The sequence below is a fragment of the Neomonachus schauinslandi genome, chromosome 8, assembly GCF_002201575.2.
Source record: "Neomonachus schauinslandi chromosome 8, ASM220157v2, whole genome shotgun sequence".
NCBI lineage: Eukaryota > Metazoa > Chordata > Mammalia > Carnivora > Phocidae > Neomonachus > Neomonachus schauinslandi.
This window is the reverse complement of record NC_058410.1, coordinates 126,610,593-126,629,041: the sequence shown is the minus strand read 5'-3', so window position 1 is coordinate 126,629,041 and position 18,449 is coordinate 126,610,593. Positions and strand designations below refer to the sequence as shown.

Genomic DNA, 18,449 nt, shown 5'->3' with positions numbered 1-18,449 from the left:
TTCGGCTCAGGTCATGATCCCAGGGTCCTGGGATCGAGTCCCACATCGGGCTCCCTGCTCCTTGGGAGCCTGCTTCTCCCTCTGCCTCTCTCTCTCTCTCTGTCTCTCATGAATAAATAAATAAAATCTTTAAAAAAAAAAAAGGAGAAATTAAGGGATTTGATGTTTCATAAATTATTTGGTTCAAAGGTTGTCTCACCTAACATCACTTACAATGTAGTTCAAGCCCCATCAGCTCTGCCAAGCCTTCTTTTCAGGGCTCCATTCCCCAGGGCCCAGAGCACTACCCCTCCCCCAGCCCTATCTGAGCAGGATTTTATTACAGCTCAAATAGCAATTAACCCCACACTGCTCTGGACAGAAATGTGGCATGTCGGTGTACATGTCTTGTTTTCTTCAATAATACTCACTTTCAGGACTAGGAAACACAGTTTTTGAACACTCACTTTCAGGTATGGTGCCAATACATATAAAATTTAGCTCAAGAAATGTGTGTTCAAAGATCAAAAGGGAATTTGAAAACATGCAAATAGGACTATAGTTAGGTTTCTGGGATTATTACTGACTTTTCTCCTCTATAAGCCCCACCTTCTGTGATAGTATTGCATAGTCTTTATGCTAAGTGGAAGAAAAACTTAACTAACTGAATGAATGAATGTATAGACCCACAAACCCTCACCACCACTTAGGAAAGAACACATACAAAAAATCTCAAGTGGCTGAGAAACTTTAGAACCACTGCTCAACTGGTCCAACAACAAGCAGTAAGACCAATACTTCTTACAACCACAACCACATGGCATCACAAACGATGTCTGTACAATTTATCAGTCGAACGCATCCACCTTCTCCAGAGAAGAGTGGTTCACTAGCATGAGGTTTTAATTATACAATTCCCATCTACATGATTCTGGCATATTTCTAATGCCACCTGTTCATCAAAGGGCGTAATGACCACATAAAACCACACAACAATAATTAGCAGGGGAAAACACTTTGTAGAAACTGCAGTTGCAGTATACTTTGGGAAGCAAAGTTACTTTGGTGGCCATTATTTCGCTCCCCTCCCACACCCATGATGTAATGATTGCACAAGAACAACTGATATCTCAAAAATATAATGTGAGCAACTGATGAGCCCAAACCAGAATATCCAGTTTTACTGTGTTTCCAGCTCCTCTGATTTAACATTTTAAATGAGACTCCACGACATTTTTAAGTACCTATCAGTAACATAGATGAGGTCACTTACGACTCAGGTAGAACAATGAAGTTTTTAGCACATAAACTCCAACATATTTTCAGGTTGTGAACGGTAAAAGCTAGATATTCAAAATCTACTAATTAAGTTATACCTGTGCGATAAGTTTTGACCAGAAAATAATGAGGCTCATTTCCTAAGCCACAAGAAAGAAAAAAAAAAAAAAAAAAAAAAAACCAACTGTCTGAAGTTTTATTTATTTCAAAATAGAAGCCTTCGATTTAAATTATATACGAGGCGGGGCGCCTGGGCGGCTCAGTCGGTTAGGCATCCGACCCTTGATTTTGGCTCAGGTCATGATCTCAGGGTTGTGAGATCAAGCCCTACATTGGGCTCCACACTGGGCATGGAGACTGCTTAGGATTCTCTCTCTCTCTGCCCCTCCCCCACTCGCTCACAAGCACGCACACACTCTCTCTCTCTCTAAAAAGTAAAAAAATAAAAATAAATTATATATGAGGAAAATACGGAAAACAGCAAGTTTCTGCTGCCAGCTGAGATCCCAGACCACTCTGTGGCCAGACCACTGGGGCTGACCCTGACCCACTCAGGCTTGGAACATTCGAGGATCAACTTTGTCTGGAAGCTGCTTACCCTCTGCTGTCTCATCCACCCCAGACATTCGCTGGTGAGGCGCTTGGTGAATTCATCCCACCCAGAGCCACTCTGACAGGTGTACCCTCCACCACCCTTGGAGCTGGCCCTTCGGACTCGAGGGACGCTGATGGCTTTATAAAGGGCTCGCATTTGCTCCTGGAGCTGAAGCAGTCTGAAAAGAAAGAAACACAATCACACTGTTGCAAGAAAACAGCCTATGACCCCATGTTCTGGGCAAATGTCCCCCCTTCTGAGTCTCCTGTATTGTCAGGATGGAGGTCACAAATGTTTGATTTGAAGAATTCTTTACCACACGATTTGAATTCTCAATCACATACAAAATCCTCAATATTATGACGCTCAGAGTCTGAAACATCACAGGAAAGGTAGCCAGCTTTGCCTAACCTGGTAGCACCTTCTGCTTTCCCCCCAGATTTCACCCAGGGAATTAGCCTCATATCCTGGGCCCCAGGTACCATGACTACCCGTCTCTACTTTAACCTGCTTTCCCAACTCTACAAGTCTCATTTTTGTATGCATGAAACAGCGCTTGACTTGGTAGTGGACTCTTAAAAGTCAAATGCTGTGCCAAAGGCCATTGCTGCTTCCCAAATGGAGGTCCGGTGAACATCTCGTAATATACTCAACCCTTCAGTACAAGCCCGCTCCTTTGGGTGGGTCTATGTAATTCTTTTCATGGCAGCTTTGTGATTCCACATGAGATGGAGGCAGTGATCTTAGTCAATTTGGACACAGTAGCTACAAAATACCAAGTGAAGCTGTGCTCCCTTTGAGGGAAGACCTGGGCCGTGGGTTGGAGCGTAAGTGGGGAGGCCCGCCTGCATCTGTGCTCTGTGGTAGGAGCAATACCTTTTCTGATAAGCATCACAGGGCTGGCCCATCTGTCGCATCTCTCTGATCAAGCTATCGGTAATTTCCATCTGATCATTGGCCTGGGCAAAACACTCATCCAGTTCTCTGCTCCGAGCCAGCTGTATTCCATCTCCGTATTTCAGTTCCTGAAGGAAAGAATTCACATGAAGGAAACACGTGGAGAGAATGCTTCACTTGTGTTCATGCTGGAGAGAAAAGCTTCACTTGTGTTAATGGAAGCAAAACCTTCTGCTGTGAACTTAACAAATAGTCTAAGTTTTCCATTTTGCACATGACTGCAAAAAAAAAATTCCTAACTGGAAAATTACCTTATTGATTTGAGACAGGTAGGTAAATATAGAAGGATTCATGAAGCAAAATTTGTTTTGTATTTTAAATTTTTACTAGGCTTTTAAAAGCGTGTTTATGGAACACTGATCTTTCCCTTCCTTCAATGTGTTAAGTGCTATCTTTCATATTTACACAGGACGTTCAGCCAATGGGAATTTCACTGGGGTAAGAACATGGTACTATTATACTGGATAAGGTCTTATCCACACAAGCTGAGCTTTTCCTCCATCTTATAGGATCATAGTTTTTCAGTTCTTAAAAAGGAAGCTATCTAATTCATTGTCTTGGGCCAATCGATTTCCTGCTTCTGATGATGCATGACCCTTATATGAGATGTCACCTGTGGGGAAATGGGGTGATGGGCACACAAGAGTGCTCTGTGCTATTTTTACAACTTCTTGTGAGTCTATAATTATTTTAAAATTAAAAAATTGTTTTAGAAAAGGAAACCGTCCTCTTTTACATGCAAAGAAGCCTGCTGCTTCAGGACCATAAAGCTTCAGCTTTCCCTTAGAATTTTACATTTGCTGCTTTCTCTTAACAGAAATGGTAGCAAATACGCTACATTTCCCTGACGTTATTACACTTCAGTGCACATAAGTAGAAATACACTGAGAACATGATGCCATGTAAATTTTTGGAACCACATGTGAAATGTTTCCATAGCCACTACACATCCTGTCCAGGTCAGGTGTTCAATATTAAGTCGCCGGAGCCTCCCGTTTTCCTTTAGGTAAGGGAATCACGGCTCTGTGATGAGGAGTGCGCTGCAAATCAGAGACTTGAAACGACCAGAACTAGAACCAAGCTAGTTTGCTAAGCCCCAAATATCCTTTTACATGGACTAAAGTAAGGTTATTTTTTTAACTGGGTAAAATAAACCAGAATGCACCTAAATCTCTAAAATTGAGAAATTAGAACATTAAGATATTCTCCAAACAGAACCCTTAAAATTCACTTGGTTAAAATCCCTCCTTATATTTAACAGGGGTACTTTGTGATGGGCCAGATTCCAGGTCTAACCCCTACATGAATGTCCACATCAGGGAGACTGGAACTCAATCCTTTCATGGGGAGATACAATAAATCAGGGGAGGGAGAGAGAAGGGGTCTACAGCCCCACCATTCTCTAGTCTGTTTTTAGCAAACCCATAGCAAATTCGAATGCTAGCTACAGTGTTTTAAAATAAAAACTTTACACATACAACATCGCAGGGTCCAGGATTTCTAAGCCTGTTTCAATGAGAACCTAAGCTAATATACAGAAATATCATGAGGCTTTCATAAAGGCTACCATTTTCCTCAATTTTTAATTGCATGTTTTCTTTCTTTCTTTCTTTCTCTTTTTCTTTCTTTCTTTCTTTCCTTTCTTTCTTTCTTTCCTTCCTTCCTTTCTTTCTTTTTTTGTTTCTCAAATAGAATTATTCTCACAACATGGTGACATACACAGGTCAGGTTGCGTTTCTAGGAAGAGAAAGCATTACAATAATCACACAAATAATAATAAATGAGGGGTTGTTGCAAATCCAAAAGGGTGGCCATCTGTAGTGTAAACATCTGCTGGGGAAAACTGGGTGAGCACTGGTTCCCATTGTTAAACCAACATTACAACTAGGTTAAGAAGATACACATCCCTCTCTAGTTCGTTTTGAAAAAGATAATCTCTAAACCCTAAGTATGCGAAGGAGGGTCATGAGTGAGGAAGCACGGGTCAGGGGGATAAGTCGAAGCGAACTGGGAACAAAGCAAGATGTGGCTCATGCTTGAGCAGGACAAGCAAGCTCACCGGCTGCACGATCAGCTCTGCCCGCATCAGACAGTCTGCGCAGTTCTGGAGAAGTTCCTGGATGGTGTTCTGGTTCTGATGCCTGGACATGGTACCGGTTTGACTGATGAAACAAACACAAAAAAAGCAGGCATGAATTTTTTCCCCATTTCGAAATCATTTCGAACTTTCAGAAAAGTTGCAAAAAATGCAACAAAAACCGAGATTCCCTAAATGCTAACATTGCTAAATTCCTTTATACCCCTCTTCCCGCCTCTGTTTGTGTATTTATCTATGGATACATACGCTTGTCTGAACCATTTGAAAATCATCATAAACTGTTACACCAAAATATTTCAGCATATGTGTCCTAAGAATAAAGACATTCAATTATATAACCACAGTACAACTATCAAAATCAGGGCATTTAAAACTGATTGAATACGATTTGCTAATGAAGAGAACATTTTCCAATTTTACTAAATAGCCCAATAATTAGCAAAGTTGTTTTTTTTTTTTCCAGGTCCAAGATCCAACCCAGAAATAGTCCCTTGAGTTGTAAAAACACATTTCTAGCCACTTATCTATCACCTTTCCTGCTTCATCCCACAATAACTGACAATGTGGAATATCTGCACAAGCCCCTCCAAGGGCAGACCTCAAGGGATCAGACCCAGAGCATGAAAGTTTCACTGGCGAGTCTGGCTGAGGAAAACAGTAAGAGGCATGAGATGAGCTTATTCTACAAAAATATTTTCTGCAATCACAGTAAGACAATAATGATAAAGAAATACGGTGGCAGGAAAGTGATGGGAAATGTAAACCACTTTAATGCAAAAACAAGCCACTTTTCCTTTCAAGGTGACCCTATGGAATATTTTTCTCTACAATGATAGTCACCCAAATGTACACCTCAAATGAAACACTTTTTTAAAAAAAGATTTTGTTTATTTATTTGAGACAGAGTGAGAGAGCAAATGAGCTGGGGAGAGGGCCAGAGGGAGAGGGAGAAACAGATTCCCTGCTGAGCGCGGAGCCCAACGAGGGGCTCGATCCCAGGACCCCGGGATCATGACCTGAGCCGAAGGCAGACGCTTAACCAGCGGAGCCACCCAGGCGCCCCAAAACATTTTCTGGTAGATGCATGGCAGAAACCTTAAAAGAAACCTGGTGTTGTAGATGTGCCATATCTTAAAGAAAGAGACTGCAGGAATGTAATGTGCTCCAGACACAAGCAAAAAGAGCAAGGTATAATAAAAACAGTCTTGCTTGTTAATTCGCCAAGATACATTATGCCAGGGCACAGCCTCCTATAGCTTAGTTTAAGAGAGATTTAAAGCATATTAAATTATTGTTTAATGTTCAGGAAAAGGCCTCCTGAACGCGCTGCAAGAAGCCTGAGTTCCTCACAGGGCCCCAGAGCCACCCAGGCCCCTTCAGCCAGGGCCGGCCTGTACCTGCAGATAAAACGAATGGTCTGATGCCTGTTTGATGTACTGCACTTTCTCCCCTGGTGTATGGACCTGCATGTGGGGGTGGGTGTGTCTGTGTGTGCTGTAAAGAAAGAGTTTCACTGTTAAAAAAAAAAAAAAAGGTCGGGGGAGTTGTAAAACCCAGGCTATACTATGCACAGATGGGGTAAAATTGCAAGAGATTTCTCCCACGGTGCCTGATGCTGCATCTTTTCACACTGGAGAGGCACTGACTTTCCCTGCCACCTCTTTGCCGGCCCTCCCTGCAAGCAAGGCTCCTCAACAAGCCGGCACTAGCTGATGTATGTGGGTGAGGACCCAAGCTCTCCCTGGGAACCGCTCCCAGATGATGACACGGCTCCTCCAGGCAGGCCCAGGCAGAACGCTGCCGAACGGCCCACCTATCAAAACCAGCACGCCCCACCCCTCACCCCCCATGAATGCAGCCTTCTCTTCCTTCCACGCAGAATTACACAGGAAATCTGGCACATTACATCACTGACATGTAAACAGGACTCCATCAGTTGTCACAACTTGTGCAAAATTCCAATTGCCTTAGAATCACAGGAAAGAAATTCAAGAGACAAAGGGAAAAAATTGGGAAATACAAAAAGCTCATTTAGAACCCTAGGATGGATAAGGAATTAGGAAGGTCCTGTGTAATTATCTTTGTTTTCTTTCTTGAACGGGGATGAGAGTACCTTTGTTCGGAAGCATTTAGTGATTGTTTTCAGCAGTCTGGTTCAGAGAGTGGTTCCCACATAGAAAGCCAGTCCTCAGTTTATAAATGAAGGGGCTATCTCTTAGTGCAATGGAAAGTCAGGGTCCCTTAAATGACTTAGTAACTCATGCTGTTATAAAAAGTATCACAAATTGAGCTGTAAGACAGAGCTGATAGGGGAAACTGGGTGAAGGGTCTATGAAAACTCTCTAGTAGCTTTGCAACTTTTCTGTAAAAGTGAAATTATTTCAAAATAAAAGTGTATTTAAAAAAAAAAAGCAGGGAGGCCAACTCAGCTGTGAATGAATGGACCACAGTGTACATACAAGTCGTTTTAAGAGTGAGTTTATGACATTAAATTTTAAATTCATTTGACAACAAATTATAAAACTCACCAGCTTCTTGGAAACCAACTATTAGTTACATGACACAGAAATGAACTGTATCCAGCAAAAAGGGAGGTGAGGAAGTTAAATATTGGCTTAAAATACTGGTGGACTTTCTACATTTTTTTTGTCCCCTCCTCCTTTTAGAAGACATTCGTCTAGAGAGTGGTTGACATCTCTATAAATTTAGATGCCATCTTAACTGCTTCCTCTCCACTACATACATCTGAACTTAAAACAAAACAAAACAGAAAAACCCAGGCAACTTCATATGTTGCTGATAATTCTAAAAAGACTTCTTCATGCTTTACTAAAGGACCTGCCTATGTTCACCACACATGCCCTAGATATCCACTAAAACCCTGTATGTGTTGCTTGGCAATTAAGTGAATAGATTAAAAACAATACAGGAAAGAGAAATGCACAAAAATCTAATTTTTTTAAGGGTCAACAAAAAAGGAAAAGCTAAGTGTTAGAACAATGTAATGAAGAATCTTTGGCCTTGCTCTTTGTCTATAGGAAAATATGATCTACTTAACCAAATTCCATCTGACACACAACTTCTCAAGACTTCGCCTGGCTCTTAAAGCAAGATCCACGCATCCCATCTTTCATCTGTAAGAATCTCATTTCGGTCCGAGGTGTGGCTGAGAACAACCTCTGGACACAGAGCTAGGTGAGAAAGGGAACCGGGTGTACACTTTTTCTCATAGGTCGGTCGGTCGGTCAAAACCAGACAGAGGAAGGGAAACTCGGACTCGCTGAGGTTTGGTGACTGGGGAAAAGAGAATCTACTTTCACGTTCAGTGTGAGTGTCTTTGGCCCAAGGGAGGATCCACGTAGAAATGGCTGTACTTAAATCAAGGAGGCAGTGCGGGCAAAAGGATCGTGACTCATGGAGTCGGTCCGGCGTCAGGCACTCGACCTTGTGCAGTGCCGGATCCTCCAGCCAGGAGAGCTGGCTTCGGGGAACACGTGTGTTTTTTTACAGTTGTGCGCCTTTCACAACTTCCTAAGTCAAATCATATTTTTTTTATTGACCACGTAACAATTCCAGAACTTGGGGAGGCTCAGTTGGTTAAGCGACTGCCTTCGGCTCAGGTCATGATCCTGGAGTCTCGGATCGAGCCCCACATCAGGCTCCCTGCTTGGGGGCGGGGAGTCTGCTTCTCCCTCTGACCCTCCCCGTCTCTCATGTGCTCTCTCTCTCTCTCTCTCTCTCATTCTCTCTCTCAAATAAATAAATAAAATCTTTAAATAAAAAACTATTCCAGAACTTTTTTTTTTTAATATCAGAAATGTCTAGACCTGGGTTTTCTCATGTGTTAGCCTAGATGATACTTAAGATTTATTTAGCTCACTCTTCCGTAACTCTGTTTCACAAAACTACCAAACGAACTCACTCCTACTGAGAATAATATAAAAGTCTGTTCTGTCTCATGGCAGTGAAGTTTTCTCTTCAGTTCATAAGTGAATGGGAAAATGCAAGATTCTATCATAGGTGAAGAAATAGTTTTTAAATAAATGTACTTATTTAACAAGCTTAGAAAGATTTTAAAAATCGCTGGCCTCAAAGAACTTTTCAGTACTGGTACTTTTATATATTTATATAAATGTTGGGGTGCAGAGATTTTAAACCATGGTGGGAATTTAACGAACAAGCTCAAAGTTCATGTTTTAAATCCCATTTCAGTGACAAGGAAGATGAAAGATGTCATGTTAAAAAAAAAGGCCCGCAAGAAAACAAAACTCACTTGGCTCAAATCAATAAAAAAATATTGACTTCTAAACTAAAATCAATAGCTGTCCTTGAAAAAAATAACATTTGTCCTCCAAAGTTTTTAACTGTTTTGAAATCCTGGTTTTTATCTTCAAACTTACAAAGGCAAATGATTCATACGACAAAGGACCTGTCTGTACAAACATTTTTTTTTAATTCATTCTAAAACTTGTTTAGACAAGTAATGGTTCGAACAGTTTACATAATGATCCGTTCAACAATAGCTAAAAGGAAAATGCGTTTGGATTCTAATCTATATTTTAAGCTTAGAGCACACAAATATGTGAACAATATTAGAGAGCTTTCTATGTTTTATTTTACTACTAACAAATAACATTCTCTTCTTAAAAAATAAGATTTCAAAATTAGCTGTTTTAAGACATTAGTTTAACACTTACTGCCAAGAATATTATAGGAAAAAAATACAAGACAAATATTTTGAACAGAGGCATGCAACATTACAAGGTAATTTTTTTTTACTTTTTGTTTTTAATCTATACTGCTCATTACACACATGGCCCGTGCCAACGAATTTTGTATTTCTTTTTGTGGGTATACTTTCTCTCCTATTGGATTCCTTCTTTTCTTCCTTCCTCTCTCTCTCTCTCTCTCTGCCACCATCTTTATCTCTTGCTTTTCTTTTGTTCATTCCATCAACTTAGGGTCCTGAACGGGTACCAGAAATGACATTTTATGTCTTTTTATGTATTCAGGTTCATAGAATAATGGCCTTAGAAAGGCTCAATAAATATTGATTGGAAATTATAATTATACGATGCATCAATTAATATTGATCTTAAAGCCTATTTGCTTAGCTCTTTATAATTTTCAAAGCATTTTAACGTATACTATTTTGAGTTTCTTTAAAGGATCTTAAAAGGGGAAGAAGTGATCTTTTTACTTTCTTATTAAAGGACGACATTATACCTCCAAGACACACCAAACACACTACACATTACACATCAGTCGAAATGTCATGTATCCATCCTTTGGAAGTCACAGACCAAATGCTACCTCCTCCCGAGCTCTTGCGTTCCCACCTCTGCCCTTATTCTGCACTAGTTACCTACACACCTGTCTACCCCAGTCCTGGAGAGCAAAGTCCTACATCTTAGTCACCTGTGACTCCTACATGCACCTAACAACCCAGTTTTGCACACAGAAGGTACTTAATGAATGCATGTTTGTTTGGTTTAGTAAAGGAGAAGAAAAACAAAAGCAAATAAAAGACTGATCTGAGACTATGACCACCATCTCATTCCCCTGATTTCCAAAGCCAAGTCAGGTAGTGTACCTGTCCTGTCCCCTAACCCCCATTCCCACCCCAACAATGTGCAAAAAAGGTTTTTTTCTATAAATTTTAGAAAGGGGGACTCCTCTGAGCCTTCATTTTGTCCTTAACCAGGAGCTCTGGAAGCAGTCTCTAATAAAAGCTCTACTTCCTTTCCATTTTTTTATTTTCACACTGTTTTCGGTGGACTGGAGCATTGTGGGGCAAACGGATGACACACCATTAACTTCATGAACACTTTGAGGTCGGGTAGACTAAGAGTCCGTTCCCTGCTCAGCCACTTCTACTCATACAGCCTGTGATTTTGAGCAAATGCAGACTCACTGTGCTTGGAGTTTCTGCATCTGTAACATGTAGGAACACACCTACCTCCTACGGTTGACATGATGCCTCAGAGGAGCTGGGAAGGTCGGCAAAACCCCGCACAAACCCAATCCTCACGGCTGCTGCTGGTAGGATAGGATTCTCAGATTTCAGTTTTATTTTTCATTTTGTGTTTTTGTCTCAGTGCATAATTTTGAACTTTGCCCAAGGATTTTTTGCATCAAATTGGGATAGGGTGAGAAGCGCAAAAAAAAAAAAAAAAAAAAAAAAGATGAAAAAGAAGACATGGATTAGGTACTAAATGTGAGGCATTTGAGAGGTTCCCAAAATTATTAAAGGCCTGAAAATAAAAGTTTGAGACGATTCAAAGAGAGTGACACATTTTAACAGCACAAAACTTATTAAAGGGACAAGAAGATTCAGAAAAAGATGCCCTATTTTCCTTCAGTAAGTGGGGATGATACATGAATATTTGGTCCTTACAAACTTAATGCCGCAATAAGGAATTTCTATTTTGAATTATTCCCCTATGGGAAACCTCCCATTCATTCTGAAACCTAAAAAAAAAAAAAATCATTTATAGGTTATCTGGTTATTCATCAAGAAGCCAGCTCCTTTTTAACTTTTTTTCGGGTGCCACATGAAGCAAGGGATGTTATGTTTGCATGTCAAAAAATTTCATTTCAGGGGCACCTGGATGGCTCAGTTGGAAGAGCGTGCAACTTGATCTAGGGGTTGTTAAGTTCGAGCCCCACGTTGGGTATAGAGATTACTAAATAAATAAACTTTAAAAAACAAATAAATAAAATTTTTTAAATGTAATTCCAAGAAAGAACTTAAACTTATTTGCTAAAGCATCAACATTTTCATGAAATGTAGATTTCACATTCGTGAGGTCCTTGCAGGTCCTGGAACCGTCCAGTCCCAGGTGTTGGTGATAAGATGTAAATGGTTGGGCTACAGTAACATTTTCCAGGATGTTGCCTCAAAGGAGAGGCTCGCTGAGTCTTAGGGTCTGTGGGGGGAGGGGGGGTGCCTTCAATATCAGAACCACACCTACCATTTCCCACTCAGTGCAGGACAGAGAAAGAGCAAAGCGAAGGGTGGGGCAATGCCCTAAGCACCATGGCCTCCAGACTGAAGCAGTCCTTCTAGAACCTCCTCATCTGGAAAGACTGGTTGGCTGAGGGTTGAGTTAGACTCCCCGAGTCACACCCAAGCCCGCCTTTGCTCCACCCTAGGCAGTCAGCTCTGAGGCATCAGGGGCATCAGCAGGTTTTGTCTCTTTCCCCAGACATTTCAGTCGCCTGAACAACAATGAAATTATGCCCATATTTAGAGAAAAAATTAACTGCTCTTGAAAGGTGTTTTGTAGATCTGACCAACATGAGTTGGCTGAATGCAGCATCATACTGTGTTCTTTCCTAAGGAGATGGAAACCCTACTGGATTAATAACAAAAGAATACAATGGTTATGAAATAAATATTTCACAGGAATGCAAGAGATTAAAAGAGTTTTAGATAGAAGAGTTTACAAGGACAAAAGATGAATTCTAATAGCCAGGGTTTGATCTTTTCTTGATCCACTGTTGTATTTTGGATTCAAATGTAGCTCAACCACTAACTAGCTGTGTGACCTAGACCAAGTCATAAAGTCACTACTTTAACCTCAGTTTTACTATCTGTAAAATGGGAAGCTTGAGATAACGTTCATAAGATACTTGGCACATCACAGGTGTTTGCCAGGTAATGGTAACTATTATTAACCACTGATCTGATATTTTTATAAAAGAGGGAACTTACTCAAAGTTAATAACCATGTAAGTGTTATCTGCCCTAGATTAAGCTACACTGAATCTTACTTTGCAATCACTTCCCAGAAAAATATTTAGAAGATCCCTGCCGTGAGTCACCTGGCTCCAAGCCTGTTTTCCCAGACTCTCCCTGGCCTCTCTCCTCCAGCTCTCAGGGCCAGCTGCCATTCCACCTCACCACAACCACTCACCTGTCCCTCGGCCAGGCCACCACCCTCGGTCAGACCCATCAGCTCTCTCCTTCATACCTGATGGCATCCTTAAGCCAACTCCCTCCGCACCCTGCACGCAGCTGCCGCAGGGACAGTCCCTGCTCCTGCGATGCAGGACACTATTCCTTGCTGCAGTGAAATCGGCAGTGGCTCCCCTCTGCCTATCCACATTGCCCACCACGGAGTCAAGGCGTCCCAGGCTCTGGCCCCAACCTGCCCTTCCTCCTGACGTCTTACCGCTTCCCACTCAGACAGGAGACCACTCTACAGGCCTTGAATGTGCTCCCGGTTTTTCGCCTCCCAGACTTCTCTCATGCTCTTCTCTCCCCCTGGAATGCTCTCTGCCCACCCATCTTGACCAACCGAAACACTCCCAAGTCTAATTCAGCACCACTTTCATTAGAAAATCTCACTAGTGCCTCCACCACAGATGTTATATTTAAGAAGCCTTGGAGTCATTGATACCCTCCTGTCTGTTATCCTTTTGTATCATGGTGCTTATTTTACTTTAAAGAGCTATGTTCCTTTCAAGAAGTCTTTGTATTTTCACCTTTGACTCTCCTTGATGCCTAACACACAGCACATGTGCCTCATTTGCTGAATGAATGAATGAATGAATGAATGAATAGAATTGAGGTACTTTCATTGTTTAAGTACAGGAATGGCCAGTCTACTACAAAAGTACATAGCCTAAGGGCACAGGCTGACAGGAGGACAGAGGTGAGCAGCCGTGGGTTCTCGTGCCAACTTAGCCATGAGTGGACGCGGGGATTTAGGGGCACTCTTACTCTACTCATCTCCAAAATGGAAGAATGAGGCTTCTGTACACTTTTGCACTCTCCCCAGCTCTAGAATTCAATGCAAATGGACCCATGTATCTCTTGCTAAGAAAGAGGCTTCTTTTTAAAAGATGGTTTAAAACGAACTTTAATATCAAATAGAGATCACATGTATTTTGGCTTTGAAATCACAAGTTCTAGAGAAAAGTAAGCATTAACTTTATAACCACATATTTCTGCAGCTTACTGACTATATTTGGCTTTTAATCCTCCAACAATATCCACACTTTGATCAGCGAAAGATCCAACTGTGGGACTTCGTCACTTGGCCACCAAATTTCACTACAGATCTGTCATTTCTTTTATTCTTTTTTTTTTAATTTTTTTTTTTTTAAGATTTTATTTATTTGCGAGAAAGACAATGAGAGACAGAGAGCACGAGAGGGAGGAGGGTCAGAGGGAGAAGCAGACTCCCCGCCGAGCAGGGAGCCCCACGCGGGACTCGATCCCGGGATTCCAGGACCACGACCTGAGCCGAAGGCAGTCGCCCAACCAACTGAGCCACCCAGGCGCCCTGTCATTTCTTTTAACCACAGGAACAAGGCTGTGGTAGTTCTGCCTAAATTGAAAGCCATATTAATATAACATCCTATACAAGCAAAATTCACAGTTTAAATTTTCAAAAATATACCTCTTACATCATCAAGCACTTAACTTTTACCAAACTTTGAAATACTAAGTAAAGCAAAAGAAATGAAAGTAGTTGTGATTCCATTCAGACCATAATGAAGAAAACACAAAAGATGGGTGGGCAGGGAAGGAGGGAGAACTGCAAATGAGATAAAATGCTGTCTTAACAACTGACAAGTGTTATTAATATAAAGCACAGACACAGGAAGATGTTTTAAATTCATCTTAAAAAAAATAAGATTTGAGCTTTTTACACACTCAAATTGGTTTATTTAGGGAAAGATTAAATACAAACACCGCTTATTTAAAATCCCGATTATTTAAAAAAAATCACTCAGACAATAAAGTGGCAGTTTTTTAAATAAACAAGCTTAAATTCAACCAATAGTTTTCATGCCAGTTTTCGTGCCTTAAAAAGAAACAAAACCCTTTATCTGGAAAAACTTGGGGGCAGAAAAGCACTTATTAAATTCTTAATCCTCCTTCATTTGGCAGAAGGCAGTCGGGTCAGAGACGGCATCCTCCTACGAAGTACATGCTCTGGGACAACAAATCCCTCCGCTCAAAACCATTTAAAAACACCAGAAAAAAAGGTGTGCGGGCAAGCCCCATGTCTCTTCAGTCAGTCATCGTTATTTCTAAAATGCACAAGTCAGCAGTTGCGGGCAATTTTTGTGTGTGTGCTAATTCTCTAATTCCAGAAGGGTCAGCCACACCACTGGCTGGCCAGGCGTGCTGGGAGAATCCCCATTACTGGATCCAGAAAGAAGGGCCCCATGCTGACTCCAGCCCTCAAGCAAGACGCCCCGCTGCCCCAGCGGATCGACATCAAAGCGCAGAAAGAAACACCCGTCCCCAAATTACGTAATTCAAAACTTCAGTCTGTTTTTCCTTCCCAAAGAGACGTAAAACTTGACATATTTATAAGCAGCTTTTAGGTTGGAAAAACAGAACACAAGAAATAATACGACGGGAAAACATTGAGCCTCCTCGAAATTTAGTGTATCCGTGAAGAATCCTTATAAACCATGGATCTTTACGCAGTTCATTAGCCGATATATTAATTCAGTACAAATTTACCTCTATAGGAGGCCGAGGGAGTGAAATATTCCATTAACAGTAATGTTTACTATCAATTAAAAAAAAAGGCTCTAGATGAACAGAATCATATTTTTATTAAAAAAATACAAAATCAAAATGAAATACTTGGTTCATAAAATGCCAGGAAAAAAAAAATTGCTGCTCAAGAATCCTTGCAAAATTCTGACTTGACTATAAATGTGTGGATTAAAAGAACGTGCTTCCCAAATACAGGAAGACTGGGAGGGAAAAGTAAAGTGTCAGATTTAATCGGTTGGCCAAGTTTTAGAACAAACTTAAAAACCAAAGTGATAACTGGCAAAACTTTCTCCCCATTTTTCCTGGTACTTGGCCACATTTCTCCTGGAAATCCCCGGGGTGCATTATGTTCAGAAAACAAGAGCTCCAAGATTGAGACAATTCTTCGCTAACTCAAAAAGAGGAACTCAATTGTCAAGATGCTCGGGGGCGGGGGGGAGGGGGGAAATAAATACATAAGTAAATCGAAGCAGAAAACAGGTCCCAACTCGAGTAGTCCCTGCCTTCAAAACTGCTGGTAAAACAAAAAACTCCTGGAGTGTATTCAGGTTGCTCCTCCCCAGCCTAAGGCCACAAGGCAGGGTAAGTAATTTTCTGGAACGCAGGCCAGTTTCCCAAAAGCCCTCCTTGGGAAGGGCTTGCAGGGGGGCGGGGATGGCGCGGACCGCAAAATTCTCACGGCTCTCGTGGGCATCCCCGCGTCCCGCTCTGGGGACCGAGTACATGCAGCCTCATTATCTTCCCCCATCCTCCCAAATGACCCCCGCGATCAGTTTCCGCGACGATTCTGCGGAGCAGACCTTGCCCACATCCCGGGGGGGCCCTTGCCCGGGCAGGCCCCCAGCGTCGCGGGCTGGCGCGGATGAGAAGCGGCGCCCTCCCCGCCACATGTCCCCCGCTCCCACTCGTAGACCCCGCGCCCTCACTCCGCTACCAATAATACACTGAGGTCCTTCCTCCGGGGCTTTTTTAAAATGAGGAAACCAAGGGCGCAGGCTCAGGGCCCCAGGTACGCTCGCCCGCGGGGGCTGCGGCGCAGCGGAGCAAGGGGGACAGGCGCGTCCCGGCGGAGCTCGGACCTGGGGCCGGCCGGCTGCCCCTGCCCGGAAGCTCAGTTTGGGTAGCAGGGAAGACCGAGGCGGGGCCTTCTCGGGACCCGACCGCCCGCCGCCCCACGCGCAGCCTGTGCCGAGGGGGGTGGTCTCGGGGTGACCAGGCATTTGGGATAAGCCATGAGAGGTGGAGGAGCCCCGAATCCGAACCCTGGCTACAGGACAGGCCGGAGTCCCCGCTCCTTTACTGTTGTTCTACTTTTGGTTACAGTTGGTTAGGTTGGGGTTTTTTTGTTTGCTTTTTTTTGTTTGTTTTTTAAGATTTTATTTATTTATTTGACAGAGAGAGAGAGCGAGAGCAGGAACACAAGCAGGGGGAGTGGGGGAGGGAGAAGCAGGCCTCCCGCCGAGCAGGGAGCCCGATGTGGGGCTCGATCCCAGGACCCTGGGATCATGACCTGAGCCGAAGGCAGACGCTTAACGACTGAGCCACCCAGGCACCCGGTTAGGTAGGGTTTTGTTGTCGCAGCCCCGCCCGACCTCCCACCTGCCGGCGGGGACAAAGGGGATGGCAGCCGGGCCCGGCCGCGCAGGGGGCAGTCCTGGAGGCAGAGACCCCCGCGGCCCGCTCGCCCGCCGCGTCCTCCTGCGCCCCTCGCTGGCCAGCCTCCTGACCCCGCTCGCGGGAAGGGAGGAGGGCGGGACAGAGCACCCGTTCGCAGGGAAAGAACCGCTCCTCTCCCGGCTCGCACACACACACCCATCCCGGTGTGAGCAGCGCACGGGGCGGGAGGACACCGGGCTCCTACCCCAGCGCCAGCAGGAAATGCTTCCATGAACTCCAGCAAAACCACTTTCCTCCTTCAGGACCTGGCTTTTCTCGCAGGTCAGAGGAGGGCTCGGTCCCTCCCTTTCCCAGTGTGCTGGGGTTCGGGGAGACGCCCACGGCCGCGAGCGCCCCGTGCCTGCCCGCCGGCCGGTACCCACCAGTAGCCGTCCGAGTTCTGGTCGGTGACCGTGCAGCGCCGGGAGTAGTACATCCTGCTGGTGGTGCCGCCGCCGCCGCCGCCGCCGCCGCCGCCGCCGCCGCCGCCGCAGGTCACCTCGTAGCGCAGGTCGGGACCGGACTCGGCGCGGGTCATGCGGCCCAGCGTGTTGAGCCGCGGGTGGGAGCCTCCGTTGCAGCTCATGTCGGCGGGCACTCAGAGAGCCGCTCAGCGCCGAGGCATAAGCGAGGGCGGGCCGGCTCGGAGAAGGCGGAGGGGTTCAAAGGAAAGGCCCCAAACCGGGAACCGGAGCGGGCGCGCAGATGGGTGGCGGGGACGCTCCTGGCCACCAGGAGGGCCGTCCCAGCCGCTGCGAGCGCGGCGCGGCGCGGCGGGCGGAGGTCTGGCGCGGGGACCACGACGGGCGGGGAGCAGGAGCGGCAGGAAGAGCTGTGGCTCGGAGAGCGGCGAGGGCGCAGAGGAGCTGGCTCGCGGCTGGGTGTTGGTGTTGGTCGGTGGGGGCGCGAGTCTCCTCCCCGCTGGCACCCGGCGCCCAGACCCCACCTGGCCGGTTTCTTCCCAGGGCGGGGTGCAGCCGCCGCACCTCCCCCCCCCGCCCCGCGGGTGTCACTGACGCGCTCGGGCCGCCCCTCCCCACCTGCGCCCGCCGGCCCGCGGCTCCGCCCTGAGCCTCCGAGGCCCGGGGGACGCCGGCAGGGGCGGGGTCCGCGAGACCCGCGAGACCCGAGCGCCCCGGGCGCGGCGACCGAGTGGAGGCTTCGGCTGCGGCCCCTGCTTTTCAGGATTTCCTCGGTCCCCCGGGCGGAAATAGGCCGAAAAATGAGGCCCATTCGCTTGGGCGGTTACTTATTAAACATTTACTTTTGCTAATCCCTGGAAACGGTGCCAGCCAAGCTTTGAACAGAAACATAATTGAGAAGAGCAAGCTTAGATAGTGAGGTTTCGTTTAGGGAGC

At 44.7% G+C, this 18,449-nt stretch overlaps 1 protein-coding gene across 3 annotated transcripts in view; it reads right to left on the bottom strand.

Moving 5' to 3' along the window:
• The window catches only part of LOC110586592 (desmoplakin), a 45,666-nt gene extending 27,723 nt beyond the window's left edge, over window positions 1-17,943 (bottom strand). Inside the window, exons 1-4 of one of the 3 annotated variants that reach the window (XM_021696816.2) lie at window positions 17,475-17,943; window positions 4,869-4,971; window positions 2,729-2,877; window positions 1,856-2,030 (exon numbers count right to left, since the gene is read on the bottom strand). In XM_021696816.2, coding sequence (XP_021552491.1) covers window positions 1,856-2,030; window positions 2,729-2,877; window positions 4,869-4,971; window positions 17,475-17,677 — 630 coding nt within the window. In that variant the 5' untranslated portion in view covers window positions 17,678-17,943. The remainder of the gene's footprint in view (window positions 1-1,855; window positions 2,031-2,728; window positions 2,878-4,868; window positions 4,972-17,474) is intronic. The other 2 variants (XM_044917383.1, XM_021696817.2) reach the window with 2 other exon arrangements.
• Between the last annotated feature and the right edge of the window lie 506 nt (window positions 17,944-18,449).